Genomic DNA, 18,599 nt, shown 5'->3' with positions numbered 1-18,599 from the left:
CTGTAAGGTAATGAGCGTGGCTTATGCGGTGAGACTGAATTCCGTCTTTCTCCTAGGTACGGTACTCGGCGATCATGGCGCATGCATGATGCCAGATAGCCTATTTTCCAAACTTTTTGGTTTACGAGATTATCGAGTGTTGTGCTCTTGACCATAGTCGGTTGTAGCATCGTGGGTCCATGATGAAGAGATGGTTTGAAATTTGTCTAGACAGTTGTTGGATATGAAATTGATAGTGGGTGTGTAGTTGTGTCTGGAGAATAGAAGGTTCTTGAGGTGCTTGGTGCCTAGTAAGTCCGCCCGGGGCGCACTCAGGCAGTAGGTAACCACTCACGGGCCCCAGTCAACCACCTGCCAAACCTAGCACACAATATGTGGCCAGTCTCACTCTTTCATCTCCAACCTCAACTTTCTTCCTTTACTTTCTATTCATCCGAACAATCTCCATCTGATGACTCGGCTAGCTCGACACCGCTCTCGACTTTTATCCTTCTCATTTTAACCCTTCTTCGAACACGCATCTGCGGTGGACAGTAACGCAGTATCCGAAAATGGCCACTCCATCGTCGCCTGGCATCCCGAGGTCAGACTCGGCGTCACCTCCGCCTGCCACCATCCCGGATCGTCCTGCCTCTCCGGAAGTGCCACTCACCATGTCCGCCTCAGCCATCCTGATAGCTCAACCTCGCGATGTGGCTTCTGCTCTGAGCAGCGCAGGCGAGTATCCTTCAGACAAGGTCGTCGTCAAATTCAAGGCTGTCGGAAGTGCACCCTCGCTCGCTCGAGGGGTGGCCAAGATCTCGTCTACCCAGACATTCCACACTGTCATCTGGTATCTGCGCAAGAGACTCAAGCTTCAAGAAACAGACAGCGTCTTTTGTTACGTCAATGACTCTTTCGCCCCCTCCCTCGACGAGATTGTCGGTAACTTGCATAGTGTACGTCAATGCAGCAATTATTACTAATGGCAGATGCAAATGCTAACATGCTTACGACAGTGCTTCAAAGATTCAAGCGGCCAGCTTGTGATTTCTTATGCTATGAATCCAGCCTTCGGCTGAGATTAAGTATGCTATCAAATGGTATCCCATGGCTGAAAAACGATGAAAATGCCACCGCCCTTTAGACTCCCAAACACCGGTAATGCAGCACGAAAGTGACGCAAAGCAATGATCTATTACCCACCGAACGCGGTCAACTCCTCACAACTTTCCAAGAGCGCTGGTAAATTCGTCAAGCGCCTCCTTGGAAATGGGATAGGTGTGCTCGGGTGCAGGATACTGTCGGCTCTTCACCTCGTCTCGATAGGTCTCGATAGCACGAAGACTCTCGCTCCAGACATCACCGTACTTCTTGACGAACTTTGGCAGGAATCGGCCGGGAGGGAAGTTTCCGGTCATGTCGACCTGCACCAAGACCTGGCCGGAGCAGCCATTACCGGCGCCGATGCCAATGGTTGGGACAGAGAGCTTTTCCGTGACAAGTGCTGCGACTTCAGCGGGAACAGCCTCGATGACCATGGCGAAAGCACCGGCCTCTTGTACGGCGAGTGCATCCTCAAGGAGCCTCAGAGCCCCGTCGGAAGTCTTGCCTTGCACTCTGAAGCCGCCAAGAGCGTTCTGCCGTTGCGGTGTCAGTCCCACGTGCGCGAGAACGGGGATGCCCGCGGACGTGATCTTCTGGATTGTGGGGGCCATCTCCTTGCCACCCTCGAGCTTCACGCCTTGCACGCGACCCTCTTTGACGAAGCGGATGGCAGTTTCCAGAGCTTGTTCCGGAGCTATTTCATAGCTGCCCATGGGCAAATCACCCACCTGAGTTTGGATCAGTACGATATTTGCAGCTTAGATCCAGAGTAGACTTACAGTAAATGCGGACTTGGTGGCTCTTGCGACAGAACGGCAATGGAGCAGCATTTCTTCTACCACAACTTCGCTCGTGTCTTCCATACCAAGCGCAACCATGGCCAAGCTGTCCCCTACAAGGATGATATCCATGCCAGCATGGTCGGCAACATGGGCACTGGGGAAGTCGTGCGCAGTCATTACTGTGATTGGCTCGCGCTTCTTGTACAGACTGCGCAAGGAACCCAGTGTGACTTTCTTTCTTTGGTTTGCAGAAGTTGTACCCATGGGAGAATGCGAGCTGTGTCGCATTTGCAATGGTTGCATAACAGCGGGATACATGGGTCGCATCAGAGACGCTGCTGTCGAGGGTCGCGTGCTTCTCAGTAGAGAGGCACACGACCTCAGACAGGTACTTCGGATTGTAGGGAGAGACATATGAGCAGCCAAGTACCTTTTTGTCTCTAATAAGAAGTAAACGTATGAATGGAATATGCAAGTGCAGAAAAAAAGAGAATGCAAGAATGCAAATCTGATCGTGTTGAGTTGACGCTGATGTTGTCTGTGTGGAGAAGAGAAGATTAAGAAAAGTTTGCGTTGAAGGGCGAAGCGCAATCTTTTATTATCCAAGTCATGATGGTTTTTGCTGCGTAGAATTGAGTATCTCCAAAAAATTACCGGTGGTGTTTCGTTCCCGCCGCTTCTCTGGGCTGGGGGTTAGAGATGAGAAAAGCGGGCCAATCTCATGAAGCTGACCACACAGGTGCCGTGCTGGACGCTTCGCTGGGAAAGTCCCCCCAAAGGTCCAAGGAACGGTGTCCGGTCCACCTGCGACCAACCTCCGTGATTGGACAAGGCGCCGAGGCACGTTCGGTGGCACCTACCAGAGAGGTTCATTGCGACCTCAACGATACGTATCTTTTTGTTCTGGGAAGGGATTAGTGAGCTGTGCTGCGTTCTATTGTCCATCGTCCCTAGAGCGCCAGTACAACGCTGATCCTCTTCAGGGCCCGGTGCTGAGGTAAGTGAGCTAAGACCGAGGCAATTTTGCCTCGGGCCCGGCGGTTTCTGATCTCGGCCCTCCGCAAGGACGGGCATTGGGATGTCCAAGGTTCCCTTGGCCCAGATCGGCTTGGGACAAGCTGACTAGCGAACCCGAAGCTTGGGATGATGGCGCTCGCGTGACTTGACCTTTTGGAGCCTATTCTCGTTGGCTTAGCCTTAGTAATGGTCAACCGACACCGCTTTCACTGGGTATAAGATGGGTCCCCGCATAGCATTAGTGACGGGCAGCCGGTATCACGGATAGACCCCCTACCCATTAGAGAACGGCGTCTCTTTCCTGGCTCGTGACAGCGTACAACCTTGCCCACGACTGCAGTCCATCCGATTCGTACTTGCGTGGAACAATAGGTTATTCCTTGTAGAAATGTCTCAAGGGATCTCGCAAGCAGGCGGTTTCGTTGGACGGAACGGCCCTTATGGTACTGCGCTGTTGTACAGCCCCAAGGACTTACATCATTCTTGCGAACTCTGTTAGTCGGAACTGCCGGTGTCTGTTGGCTGATCTGGCTCTGAACGTCTAAGGTGAGTTGAGTTCAGCTAGAACTAAGAAGTGCTTGTAGCCTCGGGCAAGACTGGATGCCGTTACAGAATCGAGGAAATCGTGGTTGAATTTCAAGAAACTCTTCTTCGAAGGTATCTACGGCTTTGTATGCAGTCTTTCAATACTTGTGGAACGTTTTGCCTCTCCAACATCGACCTTCAGGTTCGACATTGTTCCTCCGAGACGATTAAGGCTTGCATTGTCCCACATTGTCTTAGTCATGTAAGAGCCCAAGGCAGGTGGGCAGTTGGCTCTAACAGACAGTGAGGGAACCTGTGTGGCTGGCAAGATCCGCGCCTAGCCGCCTAATCCTCGGGCCCACCTTTCCTTATCGTTGCACTTATCACTCATGGTCCGGGATCGCCCACATCATCATTGCGCGTGACTTGGCGTCAGGAACCCGATCCGACCTTCTCCTCCTCTCTGTAACTACCCACTGCACTCCTCACGATTCCCAAGACCAACAACAAGCGACATCACGAATAGGAAACCACCTTTTGAAACCCCGCGGCGAGACCTCATATTTAGGGGAACTTCCACGCCAACATCGAACCGTATTCCCCCGCATCCGGCTTACAACAACTATACCCCAATCGAATAATCGTCTGAACACCCCGCGCGCAACCGACAAGATGAGCAGCCCACGCAGAAGAATCGAGACTGATGTAAGTCTACAATGCCACCAGAGCCTTTGGATGATAACGGTGCAGCAAGCTCACACCTCTGTCTTTTGTCTAGGTCATGAAGTAACGGCACCCCGAGTCACGCCATACCTTTGATAGCCTGCTAACCTGCTGCAGGATGTGCGATTTACCGACCAACCACCTTTTGCTTGGTATACTGACCTTCGTAGGTTGATGAGTGACTATGAGGTTACTCTGGTGAACGACAACAGTATGTTGCCTCCCTAGCCCGTATTCAGAGCTGTTGCCACTAACACCACGTCAAGTGTAAGACTTAGACCCATTCGACGACATACTCGGATCCTAACCCCACCACCCAGGCAAGAGTTCTATGTTAGGTTTAAGGGCCCTACCGAGAGTCAGTCCAACCAATATCCAAGTACCACTTCATTGTGCTTATTCTCTGCAGCTCCATTCGAAGGCGGCGTCTGGAAGGTCCATGTCGAGCTTCCTGACCAGTACCCCTATAAGTCACCGAGTATCGGATTTGTGAATCGCATTTTCCACCCCAATATTGACGAGTTGTGAGTGGAGAACATCCTGCCGAGATGCATATGCACAAACAGGTGGTTTGGCTGGTAATAAAACAGAGCAAGGAGCTGATCTAGGAAAATGCATAGGTCGGGCTCCGTCTGCCTGGATGTCATCAACCAGACTTGGTCGCCCATGTTCGACATGATCAACATCTTCGAGGTCTTCTTGCCTCAGCTTCTCCGATACCCAAACCCGACGGACCCCCTGAATGGCGAGGCGGCTGCCCTGATGATAAGAGAACCCAAGAGCTACGACGCCAAGGTCAAGGGTGCGTTGACGCAATAGAAGGCAGAAAGGGGTCAAAATATCTTGCTAACAAGGGCTCAGAGTACGTCCAAAAGTACGCAAGCAAAGATGCTGCCGACGAAGCCGGTGCCGAGAGCGAAGACGATGACGACATGTCATCCGTTGGCAGCTTCGGCGACGATGACGAGGAACCCGCCGGCCGCCTTGACGATGTATGAAGCGCAGTCGGGAAATTTGAAGGGAACACGGCTAGAGAGAGCATTCATGGAAATGGCGTCGCAGGAGACTTATATCCCCCGGGTTGTGATTGGACTTGGCATTCTGGAACCCTACTCAACGTGGTCCTGCTGAGGGGCACTTAGTGTTCCCTCACCAGCGAACAGCAGCGAGGCCAGGATTCTTCCATATTTGTGTTTAAGGGACTAGGCAAGGGCATTTTTATGGGAATCAGCTTTGGAGTTTTCACATGAGACAATCGCGGATAGGATGGGGGCTTGATTATGATGATGCCCATTGCTCAAGGGGAGAGCTGTTAATGGCCGATGGGGACGACGTGGGCATGCACAGCATACATACCACCCCAGATTGGATTCCAATTTGTTCGATCAACTCGGACCAGTGGCTCTAGGATCTATATCAGATAGTCAGTAACAGTCATGCAAACAGCAACAACTGCCCTGTGTGACTCTAAGTAACTTGTTTTGGATGCATCCTGAGTACAATGCGAGGGCGCATCTTTAGGAGCATGTGCCAAAGTGGGCCTGGCCTATGGTGGATGATGGCTTGGGGGACTTTAGTCAAACCTCATTTTCTGGTCATCACCACTCGGGAAAGCACCCTCGAGTTGATCTATATAAAGAAAAAGCTTCTGTAGTAAAAACCACACTAACGCCAATAATAATAATGTCCGGGGTATCTCTGCTCTGAATCATGTCCGTTAAAACGCCGCACAACCAAATCAGGAAGCGCTCCTCGTGAAATCAAAGTATAGAGGGCTCCCCGTTTCAATCCGAATCGGAATCATAAGCCACGAGCGACTTGGACGATGGTGTGCTCTGCTCGGGCTCCGTGGTCTTCAGCAACTCTTGTTTCTGCTGCACACCAACACCACCACCACCGTCCTCATCACGCTTCCTCTTCAGCCCCGGAATCCTCGGCGCCAATGACCTCTCCGCTGCCTTGGTCTCGACCAGGAACGGATCCCTCGCCATGCGCGTGTTCCCGACAATCTCGGAGACAATGGTGTCCCTCCTCTTGGAAGCGAGGACCTCTGCTTTGGGTGTTCCCTTGGGCAGTAGCGCCGCCTTACCAGTCGCCGTCTTCGTTGTCATCGTCGTCTTTGTAGACTTTCCGTCCTTGGCCGAGGTTGAAGACGGAGGAACAGAAGAGGAAGAAGACGACGCAAAAAGCGGCTTCGCAAAAGCCTTCTGCCCCGCCTCATCAACCCCATCCCCAACACCCCCAAACTCAACCAACCTCGCCCGCCGCGCATCCTCCTCCGTCGCAGGCACAAGCTCGATCCCCAAACTCATCTTATCTTTGAGGGCGTCGCCCACGGCAGCCTCCCGCTCGCGCTGGTGGCGTCCCGCGCGGAACGTCGCGCGAAGCGCCTTGTTGCGCGTATACGGATCATCCCAAGCCCTTTTCGCAGCGTCCTGTAACTCATCTATGCGCTCCGTCGCCTGCGCGAGGTGTTGGCGGTCTTCAATCGTCTTTTCGAGCGAAGCGAATGCGTTGCTACGAAGTTTCTCGCGCTCCTCCTCCGTGAGGATGACCATCTCCCCTTCCTCCGGCACCCTCCCATTGTCCTCGCCTGTATCCCGCTTCTTGGCGCCCGAGACGACGACGTAGGCGGTATTCTTGGGATCGGTGTGGATCTCGATCCAGCCGCCGCAGTCGGCGTGCTTCATGCGGAACTGCCATATCGCCGTCGTAAAATAGGACCCGATGCGTTTCTTCTCGGCGTTGAAGCGGACGCCTTGCCCGATAATGGTCGGTTTCGGGCAGTGGGCGCACCAGATGGCAAAGGGCATCTCGAAGCGGACGACGAGGATGCCGGGCTTGGAGGCGCGGGCGCCGAGGGGGTGTTTGCGGGCGAGGGCGTTGCCTGTTGTCGTGCCTTCGTGTTCGGGCGGGACGTACCGTCCCATGTTGAAGCCTTGCATTTTGGGCGAGGTTGAGGGGGGATTTTCGAGGGAGAGAGTTTGCGATTGAGGGGGGTTGAGGGAGGAAGAGAGAGGTCGTTGGAGGTTTGGTTGATCGTGTGGGTGTGATCGTGGACGTGGGCGTGGACGTAGACGTGATCGTGAACACTCCGCGGCGACGACGTCTTTTCGTCGGGGTGGTTTTTGGAAAGTCGCGGCGGAGATGGGTTCCGGCGGGACGGGATAGTTCCCACGTTTGTAGGTAGGAAGGTGGTATTTCGGAGGTGGTGGGGGTTCTTGGTGCGCCGCTACCTTGGACTTTTGGCGCCGGGGGGTAGCGGGGCAGAGCGTGATTATGTAATGAGGCCTACCCCAGAAATTCTACAATACCTTTAACCTTTGCGATACCTTCGTTGGCCTCATTTTGACTTCTACGTCAGGATTATATGTCGTATATTCTCAATCACTCTAAATTTTTGTGCCTTATTTTCTGTGAAGAACCAAACAAAATGGCCCCCAATGTGTCGGTCAGCCGTCTCAAGTAGAACCGGCTGCATCATCACGCGACTGCGAAGCTGCACCACCTCACACTCAAAGTGGTGGTCGATATAATCGCAAAACTGGGTCACACAGACGCCAATCCGTGATATTGGCCTCTTTTTAGTGTAGATATCTTTGCCCAAGGCCGATGCTTTCCGGCTCTGATTCACAGGAATGCTGGCGACGTAGTTTGTTGCCAGTCGTTAAGGCGAGGCTGATGGCTACCATGTCACCATCGATTGCGTGATTTCGGTTGGATATCTAGATACCTACTTGAGGGCGTTGGTTTCCTCCGTTGGAGACAGCTCATGGAATCTCATGCTTTCTCTCCCCCATCGGCCTTCACCCAATTGATGGAAAGCGGCTCGCGACATTTCATTGCCATTCGTTATCATTGGGCTCTTGCACCTGTCGCTCAAGAGGTGACTAGATGAATCATCGTTTAGCCTAGTCGACTAAACAAGACATCAAGGTATCTTAACGTAGAAGGTAAGCATTCCAGGTGTGTAAGGTAAGCTAAAACCATCGCAAGACATCAAGGTATATGTAATTTCATCAAAAGAGCTCTGCAATCTATGCTAATATGTAAGGCAAGGTATGGATCGCTCAACCTCCACAAAAAAAAAAAAAAATCCTGCTACGACTTTCTTCCCGCTCAAAGATGATGGATGGTATATATCCCTCCCGAGAGTTTTGCGCCGGCACCGAGTAAATCGCGTTGGGTTCCCCTTCTCGCATCATCGATCCCGACCAAAAAGCAAAAAAGTCCAAAATATCATCAATATCAGGCTGTGAGCGGCAGGCATTACTCTCTTCCCAACTTTCTGACATAGCCTCCGCGAGGCCTGCCGCCCATCAACCAGTGGTATCCTGCAGATCATGATGCAATCCCAAAATTCCTCCGAGCGAAAAGCTCCCTTCTCTTGGATGGCATCTCCCGCTTGAGCGAGTCTTCGTCTCTTCATGCTGTCATTATTTTCTCCTTCACAGCTTCAGCGATGATCCATTCATCGCCTCTGCACTCTGCACTCTTCATTCGGCCAAGCCTGCCATACCCGACGTCGGAGCGAATGTCTCGTACATCTCGTCGTCGCTGCTGTCCACGCTGAGTGGGCTCTGAGCGTTGCTTACGTCGGCACTGGGCAGTCCGCTAAATCCTCCTAGACTCATGGTTGCTGGCGCGCTCTGTCCAAGAGAAAGCAAGCCGTTGTTAGCAAAGCTGCTGCTAATGCTTCCAAGTCCGATATCCACCACGCTTCCGCTGCGGCTCATGGAAGGTTTTTCGGGAAGTTTCTTGAGCAGGCCGGTTGAAATGTCAAGCATCGTCATGGCAAACATTGTTAGACCTTTGCCTTCGCCTGGCTTCGAGCTCACGGATAATGTCCAGCGGTATTCACCCAAGCGCCTGCGGTACCAATCGGCTTCCTCTCGTCCTGGGGATGTCGCCCACAGAAGCGAACCAAATGTTCCGATGAGGGCAAAGTTGGTCTTGGACGCGAAGTACCAGAAGGAGCGAAGGTGAGAGGTAGTCAGGCGGTTGACAAAGTCCATTGCGGAAATCAGCCGAGCCTTGGCCGCGCTTCGGCAAATATGTTGAACATATGAATCGACAGCCGACCCGGTTGCTTCGAGCGAACGAATAATACGGCGATGGAGCGTGATTTCGGCGGCGAAGTAAGCAAGGTGGAGGTATCCGATGCTCGACAATCGACCTGGCGGGGCAGAGATCGACGAATACGTGCTGTCCATGCGAATGGCCGCTGGTAAACTGGCATACCACTCCTTGAGCTTCAATTGGATGGGCTTTGCCATGCCCAGAACCAGATGCGTGCCTTGCCCGCCAGCGTTGGTGACGTTTTGCATGGCCTGCAATGAGTAAAAGGTGTCGAGAATCTCGGCAAGAATCTGCGACAGTTGTACCATTTGACCGAACAATGTGCGACCGCGTTCGATATCCAGCTTCTCCTCCACATCCTTCTCGTCCCACTCGACATCGGGAAAGTCATGATCTGTAAGCGGTTGAACTCCCCAGTTGGTGGAGAAAATGTGCGAGGGCCGCCCATGAACGAGGGAACCCCATTTGTCCTGCATATACAGAGCCCAGGCAAGGCGTTTCCGCAATCCCTTCTCCCAAGGTGGGATCTTCCAGTGCGTACAGTCGAGGTGGAGGCCAAGTTCCTGGGCGGTGGCGACGAGCTGGGCAGTCGGAGCCCATTGATCGCCTTCGGGTCGCTGGGAGAGAAGGAGACCAGCCTGGATGGTGGACAGTTTCGGACGGTAAATTGCGTCGGCAAGAGTTGTCCGGATCATCCGCTCGAGGTTGGGAATGTTTGGTCGAGGGACTTGTGCGAGCTCTTCATCGTGCTCCCACCAGTTGATGGCAAAAAGGTAAACAGCAGCTAGTAGACAAGGCGAAAATTCGCGGTAACTACGCTCGTACTTTTCTAGGAAGACGGTCTTCTGAATAATCGGGAAGGCGGGGTGAACGATGCGGAAGTACAAGTCTACTAGCTTGCGACCATGTGGCCGCACGAGGCCCTCAATCTCCTCGATATCCTCGAGGATATGCTCGTGGCCGGGCGTGTTGGAATCTGGTAGTAGCAGGAACGTGTCATCGTCACTGACCTTGCGCAGAGTGCCGCGCGCCAGTAGACTCTCATCCTGAGGGTTGAAGGGTGAGAGGTTGATGAGAGAAGGCTCAAAGTCGGTCGTCGGGCCTATGTACTGGCTGTAGCGATCATTTTGGAGACCCAGCGTCCGCTTGAGCAGAGTCGGGCCTCCGACATTCGCCATGTCTTCAAGAAAAGAGCTGCTTCCTGTGGTGCTGGAGAGGCTGGGTTGGTGTTGCCTTCGCCTTCTGATATCGGCTCTAGCTGGTGAACTAATGGACCAATCACGTGTCAGAGATTAAGGTTCGTTATCAGACGTGCCCCCCTGACCGCGGCGTGCCCCCATGGCTGCCCAAGAAACATCAAACGGGCGCAAAATGCAAGCTCAAGCGGAAGCGAGCCAGGCTGGCGGGGAGGGAGCAGTAGGGAGATGTACTCGCCAGTGTGGTTAGGGAGAGGAGGGGGGAGGAATAGGCGGGGAGCAGTAGTAATGTGAGAGTGAGTATTGGTAGGAGTAGGTAGGAGTAGGTAGGAGAGGGGAGTGAGACTGAAGACATGAGAAGAGGGGAAAATTGAGCAGACTGACCTTCTTTTACCACTGTCGTCAAAGTCACCGTTCAGCTTGCGTTTCCTTGGCTGGGGGCTGTTGAGCAAGGAACAATCAGATCCGCTAGCCTGGCAAGGTATGCAGCTATCTTCGTCTTCGCTCACGATACACTTGACCCTGGACCGTTGGCAGGATTCACATGGGCTGAGTGATCGTGTGGTATATGAGCCAACAGACTCTGCGATTTCCCGTCCAGGCATGCTGCCGCCGCGGAAAAGTTCGAGGTTCGTGAATGCCTCTTGCAGATAAGAGTTCTGGCGGCGGGGAGGCTTTGGTGCAATGGCGATGGGAGCCGTCCTGGTGACGGCACTTGGGTTGGACATGATGGATAGGTGATGCGCGGCAGTAGAGACAATGCTATGTATATACAGGCAGGGCTGGGCCGACGCAGGGGAAGCAGACGGGCGGACGGACCCGGTTCGTCAAGTCGGGGTCCCAGGGCCCTTGTCTGGAGATTGGGGGAATGAAGCGGGCGTGAATTTACTCCTAGGGTTAACCGGAGATATGACAACGGTGATAGGACGATAGGCTTCGCCAAAGGCCAAGGAAGCAGACGGGAGAGGCTGGCACACTCCCCGGGATGGAAGCTGGTTCAACGAGCCCCACGGCGTGCAGCAGATGGGATGGGATGCGAAGCAAGTGATGCAATGTCGCTCGTTGGCTTGATCCTGGTGCTGGTCCTATGTAGGTAGGTCTGGGCCGCCACTCAAGATCGACAGCAGAAGAATAAGAATATCTGTGGTCGAGTTGACGTGAGATTTGAGAATTGTGTGCGTAGCACCAATGCAGGATCCGCCAAATCAGATTGGCTGGCGAGCGGTAATTCGATCTTGACGAATTCCTATGGGTGAGCCTGTGTTGTAACACGAAACAGCAGACGGGCTACCACAGGGCAGGGACTGGACTGATAACGCTACGGTGCGCCGAGGCCGGTTGAGATAAGACGGGCTTGTTGGAAGCCCGGGAGGTGGCAGCAGGCAAAGATCAGGTACGCCAGCAGACGGACAACGACCGGTAGCGATGGCGAGGTTTGGCGTGAGATGAACGGGGGGCCTGGATGCTTCAAGGCTAGACGAGGTGGAACAAAGACACGAGCAGATTGTGTTCCCAAGAGCTATCTACCTAGCAGGAGACTGATAGGTACCCGTCCGAGTCGTGAGGCGCGTTGTGTCGCGTGCGTGCGAAGGGTACAAGATAAGCCGACAACGGGGATTTGGAACGGGATACTCTGTAAAGGGTAGGCGTTCCAACCTTCCAGAGAATCGAGAACAGGTACTTGTCTAGGTATGTGTTGAGTTTGAGTGGTTCCTCGTCAAGATCTGGGGTGGGATGTAGAAAGTCCGAGGGGGCGCGGTGCGGTGCGGTCGCGGCTTCGAATTTCTTTGGGGAAAGGCAAAGATAAGGTAGTGTGCGCCGCAGGACAGGAGTGGCCAAGGCGGAATGATTTGCGCCCGTTTTTGGTGATGGAAATGTAATGGTGGTTGTACTTTTTTGGGGGGTGCGGATGCAGGGCCGGAATTGGGGCCCGGGACTGGGAAGTAATCCAAACTTGGGATTGGATGGATTGGATGAATGGGGTTTGATGGATCGATATCGGTGGACTCTCAAGTGACGATGGCGGCAAGGATGAGATAAGCCTTGCTTATCGGTGTCATTGGGTACTAGAGGCGGAGGAGAAAAGTATATGTAAGAGAGCAGTGTCCAATGTCTCTAGTGGTAATGGCGCTTCAAGTATCCATTAATGGATGTGCCGGTGCACCAGGACGTCCTTGGTCTTGGATATTCGATCTTATCCCTGGGTTCCTTGGAGAGCGTCTAGTTTGGGGTTGGCCGTTTTTGTTGGAGACGAAGAAATAATTAAATTTTTATGGGGATTGGGTGGCGAGAACGATGGATGGGGTGAGCAGATGAGGAGGAGGAGGGAAGAGGAGAGGGAGGGAGTGAGAGAGAGAGAGGAAGAAGAGGGAAATGAAGAGAGAGGGAAGAGAGAGTAAGAGAGAAGGAAAAGAAAAAGCCAAGGTGGTTAAGGTAAAGAGCACACACTCCAGTCCAGTACTCCTCCGTAAGGTAAAAAGGTAAGGTAAGGCAAGGTATGGATGGATGGATGGATGGATGCGCAAGGGGAAAGAGAAAAAAACCATAGTAAGAAGGAGGAACCTGACAAGATGGGATGTGCAAGTTCCTTTTCCTTCTCCTTCTCTCTTTCTCCTCCCACCTTTACGAATACTCATTCTATTACCGGCCCAACCACGTAAAAAGTGAATAACAGAATGTAGGTGAGAGAGATATGGTACCCAAACACTGACACGGCCAGGGGAGTTCAAATGCCGGGTGAAGGTTTTTGGTTTCTTCTTGCTCCTTACTGTCCTTTTTTTTACATTGCCGCTGGCCCTCGTACATTGGTTCACTTTCTTTTTTTTTTTTTTTGAAGATCAATCTTTGATCGAGAGTGTTGCGGTTCCTCTCAACCCGCAAGGACAGACAGACAGAGACAGACTAAAACAGAGCGACCCTTGACACAGGATCTGCCGTGAGAGGAGTATAGTCAGGATTGGGATGGAGCTCCAACCAAGAAGGGTCAAAGTTCCTGACCGCCGGCGGCCTACTGCAAAGATGTCAGGCAGGCCCGGGCAAAGTCTCTTACTCTACCCCTTCACTATGAATGGCACGTCTCGCGTCGGTGGAGGAAGAAGCAGGAGGGTGTATTGGAAGAGGAGGCGCGGCAGTATCTGACTGGCCGGCGGGCGTTGGTCTCAATGGTCCGACTGACGGACCAAGCGGCCGAAAAAGACATCAAGAAAGAATGGTCCAAACCTTGGTTTGATGGAGTATGGGGATCAAGATGGAGACAAGAGCATGGGCAAGGACATGTCGACTGAGATGGGACGGGACGGGATGGCATGGGATGGAATGGGACAGGCATGGCCTCACCCTCCTGGCGTCCTTTTTGCCTCTAACTCTCTGACCGCACCGCAGTGCAGTCCTGGACACTTCTGCAGCCTGGTGCCTGCCTTGCCCTCACCGACACGGAATGATGTGCAAAGCGGCAGCTGCAAATGCAATACCCGAGGAGACAGGCATAGGCATGGCTTGGCATCAAAAAAAGTCTCAATAAGACGAGCAGAGGAAGGAGAGAGAGAGACATAGAGGGAGAGACTTTGTCCGTGTCAGTGACAACTAACATGGGGAACTACCGGCTAACGAACCAAAAGTTAAGAAACAGGGCAAAAGGGAAAAACATAAAGAGAACAGGGTAGGCCCGGGGCTGTGCTTTTCGAACATCCACGCCCAAGGTACGCGGGGGGTGTAAGTGTCGGATCGATTGTTGAACAAAGCCAAGCCAGAAACCGCCCAATTACGAAGGAATGAATTACCTTGCGGCTCGCCGGGAATCGAACGACCAGGCGCGCGTCGATGCGGCGGTCGATAGCAGACAAGAGGGCGCAAAAGGTAAGAAAATGTGGTAAGAGAAATAGACGTCGGGTAAACAAGAGGAAAGTGACCAAGTGATCTATCGCTCAAAGAAGAGACCAGGGCACGGTGAAGCACTTGGAGACGTCAAGGCATGTTAGCCGAATAGGTCTAGCCTCTACGCAGTAGGTCTACCTAGGTGACATGTTGAACGTTTGATAGCGACTACGTTGTGTCGTACCAGGAGCATCAGTGAAGGCCACCGGGGACTTGTATGGGAACCGGGAAGTGTGCTTGAAGGTGCGAGGCTAAAAAGGCCGCCAGGGCCGTTTTCGTTGCATTCCGCGTGAAAAGAAGAAAGGTTGACAATGGAGAATAGGTATGGAGGACTCTCCGACTCACAGACTTTTGGTCATGGTGACTTTGGTGATGGTCACAGTTTGGTGGCCGGATAGGAACTTTGAAGGGGAATTCTCCACAAAAGCACATGGCAAAGTGTGCGACTTGTCGACCCTTTGGCCCTGTCTGGCACGATGACTGGGTCGTCGTTGCTGGGAATGGCATGGGGGAAGGGAAGTGGTGGTGTCGATGGAGGGACGGAAAGATAAAGCACGAGACATTTGGGAGGGGAGATGGGCGCCGCCTTATCTCTGTCCATTCCGGGGCAGGCGTTCTAGAAAGATGCTACGAGACAGAAATACATAATGGCAAATGGGCAAATCACGGCTCATATATTTCACCTCGTCTTTTGGGGCCCTTGGGGTTTCCTCAGCTTCAGCTCCGTCAATCCGTACACTACTCCGTACGCTACTCCGTACCCGTGCCTACATTGCAAGGTAGGAGGGTACATGTATTGTTCCCAAGACTCCGCAACGTCAGGTAAGGTAAAGTAAGGAACTCCAAGGTGGTGGTGGTTGCTGCACGATCCGAGTCGGCGGTACTCGGGCGGAACATGGGGCCCCACCATTGACTACTGCCATTCTGCAGCTCACTCGCCGCTTCTTGCCTCGACCGGCGCTTGTAGCGCAGACGTACATTCCTTCCTGCGTACTCCGTAGATACCTTACTTGTACACTAGGTAGACCTGGAGACTGGAGTGAAGTGCCCTAGACTTCCATTGATGACCCACCCCTTTAGCGAAGTGGCTCCCATTACCTTATAGAAAGTCCGGTACTGCCTGTTTCGAGACTAGCGCAGCAATACCCATAACGTAATTCTCGAATATTGCCGAGTCAGAACTCGACGACCAAGGTCTCTCTGGCCCATCGTCCCAACTTCAACCTCCTCTTCAACCAGCATCTCTCGCGCGCGCAAGCAACGCCCATTCACCACCTAGCTATGCGGCACCGCAGTACTCCCTACAACTGCACGGCGCTGACCGCAGCCAAATGTCGAGTCGCATGCAGCCCGACTGCACGCAACCGCACAACCAGCAACACCTCAGGAGACCCGCTGCTCTATCTGGAAGAGGGATCAACCTGCGACACAACATCTACCAGGGGACCACCATCAACAGCATCATCCCTCATCCTAGAATCCAGAAGCTGCTAAGATATGCAGCCCATCATCAAGTTTGAGCGGGCAAAGAAGCGGATGTCCCTCACCTCCCACTCTCCCACTCACCACCAACTCATTAGCTTGCCGTTGTTCGGAACCATCAAATCAAGCCACCACGCCAGCCATCAAGCGGACCAGCCCATGCCATGACACAGATTCAAGTTATTACCTACAATTCAACCCACAGCCAAGAGATCGTCCAACGATGACACAAATCGTGGGCTGTCGTATGCCGCCCCGAATCATCGCCGTTCCGCCGTTGCGCTTCAGGGTCCTTTCAACCCGTCCCGCCCCTGTCATGTCACCCTTTCCCCGTTGAGACTCTTTGTCACTGTCTCCATCGATTCCAATCTCCATGCCGTCGGTCTAGACGACGTCTCCTCCCTCCGGCATGCTAGCTAGGCAGGAGGAGTCGATGCGAAGGAGCGTCCACGCCTGTTCCGGTCGCGCCCGATGAGCAAGGAACCTTGCCAGTCCCTGAACTGAAATGCGTCTTCTGTGTCACGGCCCCAACTTCCAAATCGGCATCGAAGAACTTGGATACTCCAACCAAAGACCTCACAACTCACCACTCTCCAAATCAGCCAAAGCCCAGATCTGGTGGGCCGTGGACCAGCCTCAGTTCCTGGTAACGCGGGGTTGCGGGGCAGTTGGTCTCCTGCGAATCATCGTCCCTGTTTCGCTGCTCATCATACTAACCATGCCAATCTCAAATGGACGTCGACTTATCCCACCCTCGGCACGAAAGAAACCACCACTCGAAAAATCAGGGCCAGGAAAACCCACACACCACCATGGCCGAATATCATCTTGGCCTAACCCACAGCATTCGTTCCACGGTCGTCTTGCCACCGCCAGCAGCCGACCAAACTGACACCTCTCAAACCAACTTGCTGCTTGAGAGGGCATCTTTAACGGCAATACCCTGCTCGCCAAATGTCAAAATGCCACGTCGGCTCACCTGCCGAAAAAAAGGCCCCCAAAGGTCCTCGTGCTCTATCATCTTCTGACGTTCTTCGACAAATGACATTGAAACTCAACAACTTAACTGTCTCTTCTTCCTGCCATGTCCTGCGGGAGACCCCCACGAAGCCCTGCATGCCACGGCTTCCGATCGCCTCGCCTCAACAATGAGCAAGCCATAACCCTTCCCGAAAGACACATCCCTCGTGGCTCGTGGGGGGGTAACTTCATGTGTTGTGCGACATCGTGAACGCACACAGGCACCACACCCTTAACCTAGCAGAGCCAAAACCAAACAGGGGTTCATAGAATCACCCAGCTGCTACTTACGTCATTGAGTTCCTAATCCCGCTAGTCTCACGATGCCAGCCCGGCGGCTCTATCGCTAGCGCTTCCGGTGGCCGTCGGCTCCGACCAGGTATAAATTGAATCGACAACTGCCTATTCGACCCAAGTGGCGAGTCCTGCCCGGTAAAGATATACCCGAAGCCTCTATTTCGGTCCGAGGCCACCATGGAACAGTGACACACTGACACCTCCACGTCCGCAACGGCGCGAATGCATGTGAAACGGCATTTTGGTATATCTATACCTTATTCTCGTGATTTTTCCGCGACCTTCACGACCTACTGCATTCATAGACTCCACATTCTTTACATGTTATGAGCCGAAAAGTCCTCCTACCCTGTGGAGACGGAAACGCAAAGTCGTAGTAGTTCTGTTACTAGAAATTCACACGTTTCCATCTACGCAGTTTTCCTCGAAACAAAAATGCTGGATCGATCGATTGGAAGAGACTGTGTCACGTCTGGGGACTCGCAAGCGCCGGACGAGGCAGCGGCGGCAAACTGGACGAGTTTCACCGCTCTCTCAAAAAGCACCAAAGCCGAACCAAACCGGTCAACTGCAAAGTTCGAGACATGCGTCTAGTTCAACTTGGGAATTCGATTGGTCATTGATTCCTGTGATGCGACGAAGGCAGGCTGGGCATAGTTGCCCGACTCTGCTCTGCCTCGAATGGTCTAGAGCTGTATCGCCCGGCCATTGCAGAGAGGAGAGTGTGGTTTTGGGTGCCTAACCGCCTCCCGCCCTCCACTTTCCGACATCATACTGTGATGGCATACTTGCTGATCATTATAGGTCAGAAAGTCGCGGCCCGACGATCTCGGACTGAGGGAATGACCTTGGGCACGGATGCTGGGCCGTCTTTCCACAATTCTAAGCATAACGGTTCGACATTTTACGTTTCTTATGGATTCATCCGTTCTTTGTACCGGGTGCACTCGTCAGATCATCGCGGTTTAGGCAGACGAAGCCAGCAGTACTTACTGGTCTCGCACGAGTCTTGCGTATTCTCAAGAACCATAAGGGTCTCTTGGTAGATCGTCACTCCCTCCGTCGACGGAGCTCCGTCTGGGAGACTCATGTGAAATCCTCCAATCGTTGCGAAACCCAACCTTTCATAGAACGGCACGGCGTCTGTCGTGCTTTCAAGGAATACCGGGAGCCCCTCAGCTCTGGCGGCCTCGGTAGCGGCATGTACCAGAGCTTTCCCCGCGCCGCGGCCTCGGAAGCGGTAGTCAGTGCACAAGAACGTCAAATCTAGAAAGCCGGGCATCTCCGCCGAGCCCGGGTCCGCCGCCGTCGGTGGTCCCCGGTGCCGGCGGGGAGAGAGCGCCCATGAGATGTCAGCAAAACCAAAATCGGGCCTTTCAACGGTTAATGCCAATGTCATTGGCAAAGTGGACACGGGTAACAGGTGTAACGTGGGAACCGCGATGGGAATAAAAGGGAAAACTGTGGTTCCCGCTGCGGCGCTGTCCCCGCCGTTCCGTGGGGAGATGTCACAGAAATG

General features: G+C 53.3%; 5 protein-coding genes across 5 annotated transcripts; 2 read left to right on the top strand and 3 right to left on the bottom strand.

Annotated features, from left to right (window-relative positions):
• Window positions 1–551: 551 nt before the first annotated feature.
• On the top strand, window positions 552–1,061 carry atg12 (Ubiquitin-like protein; the record flags this gene model as incomplete). Its single annotated transcript, XM_065757400.1, has 2 exons — window positions 552–938; window positions 999–1,061. 2 exons carry the CDS (start codon window positions 552–554, stop codon window positions 1,059–1,061), a joined length of 450 nt encoding a protein of 149 aa, XP_065614169.1.
• Window positions 1,062–1,202: 141 nt separating this feature from the next.
• Window positions 1,203–2,132, bottom strand: ECM31 (cell wall biogenesis and architecture protein; the record flags this gene model as incomplete). The annotated part of the gene is made up of 2 exons (XM_053197515.1): window positions 1,203–1,814; window positions 1,866–2,132. 2 exons carry the CDS (start codon window positions 2,130–2,132, stop codon window positions 1,203–1,205), a joined length of 879 nt encoding a protein of 292 aa, XP_053045055.1.
• Window positions 2,133–4,082: 1,950 nt separating this feature from the next.
• ubc8 (ubiquitin-conjugating enzyme E2 H) lies at window positions 4,083–5,131 on the top strand (the record flags this gene model as incomplete). Its single annotated transcript, XM_065757399.1, has 6 exons — window positions 4,083–4,115; window positions 4,251–4,348; window positions 4,454–4,491; window positions 4,543–4,657; window positions 4,754–4,935; window positions 4,995–5,131. The coding sequence occupies 6 exons, from the start codon at window positions 4,083–4,085 to the stop codon at window positions 5,129–5,131; spliced, it is 603 nt and encodes a 200-aa protein (XP_065614168.1).
• A 786-nt stretch (window positions 5,132–5,917) lies between these two features.
• saf4 lies at window positions 5,918–7,078 on the bottom strand (the record flags this gene model as incomplete). The annotated part of the gene is made up of 1 exon (XM_053197517.1): window positions 5,918–7,078. The coding sequence occupies one exon, from the start codon at window positions 7,076–7,078 to the stop codon at window positions 5,918–5,920; it is 1,161 nt and encodes a 386-aa protein (XP_053045057.1).
• Window positions 7,079–8,629: 1,551 nt separating this feature from the next.
• DAL81_2 (Fungal specific transcription factor) lies at window positions 8,630–10,390 on the bottom strand (the record flags this gene model as incomplete). The annotated part of the gene is made up of 1 exon (XM_053197518.2): window positions 8,630–10,390. The coding sequence occupies one exon, from the start codon at window positions 10,388–10,390 to the stop codon at window positions 8,630–8,632; it is 1,761 nt and encodes a 586-aa protein (XP_053045058.1).
• Window positions 10,391–18,599: the final 8,209 nt, after the last annotated feature.

This window comes from Colletotrichum fioriniae, assembly GCF_027942845.1.
Source record: "Colletotrichum fioriniae strain IMI 355084 chromosome Unknown scaffold_5, whole genome shotgun sequence".
Taxonomy (NCBI): Eukaryota; Fungi; Ascomycota; class Sordariomycetes; order Glomerellales; family Glomerellaceae; genus Colletotrichum; species Colletotrichum fioriniae.
This window is presented reverse-complemented; position numbering and strand designations above follow the sequence as displayed.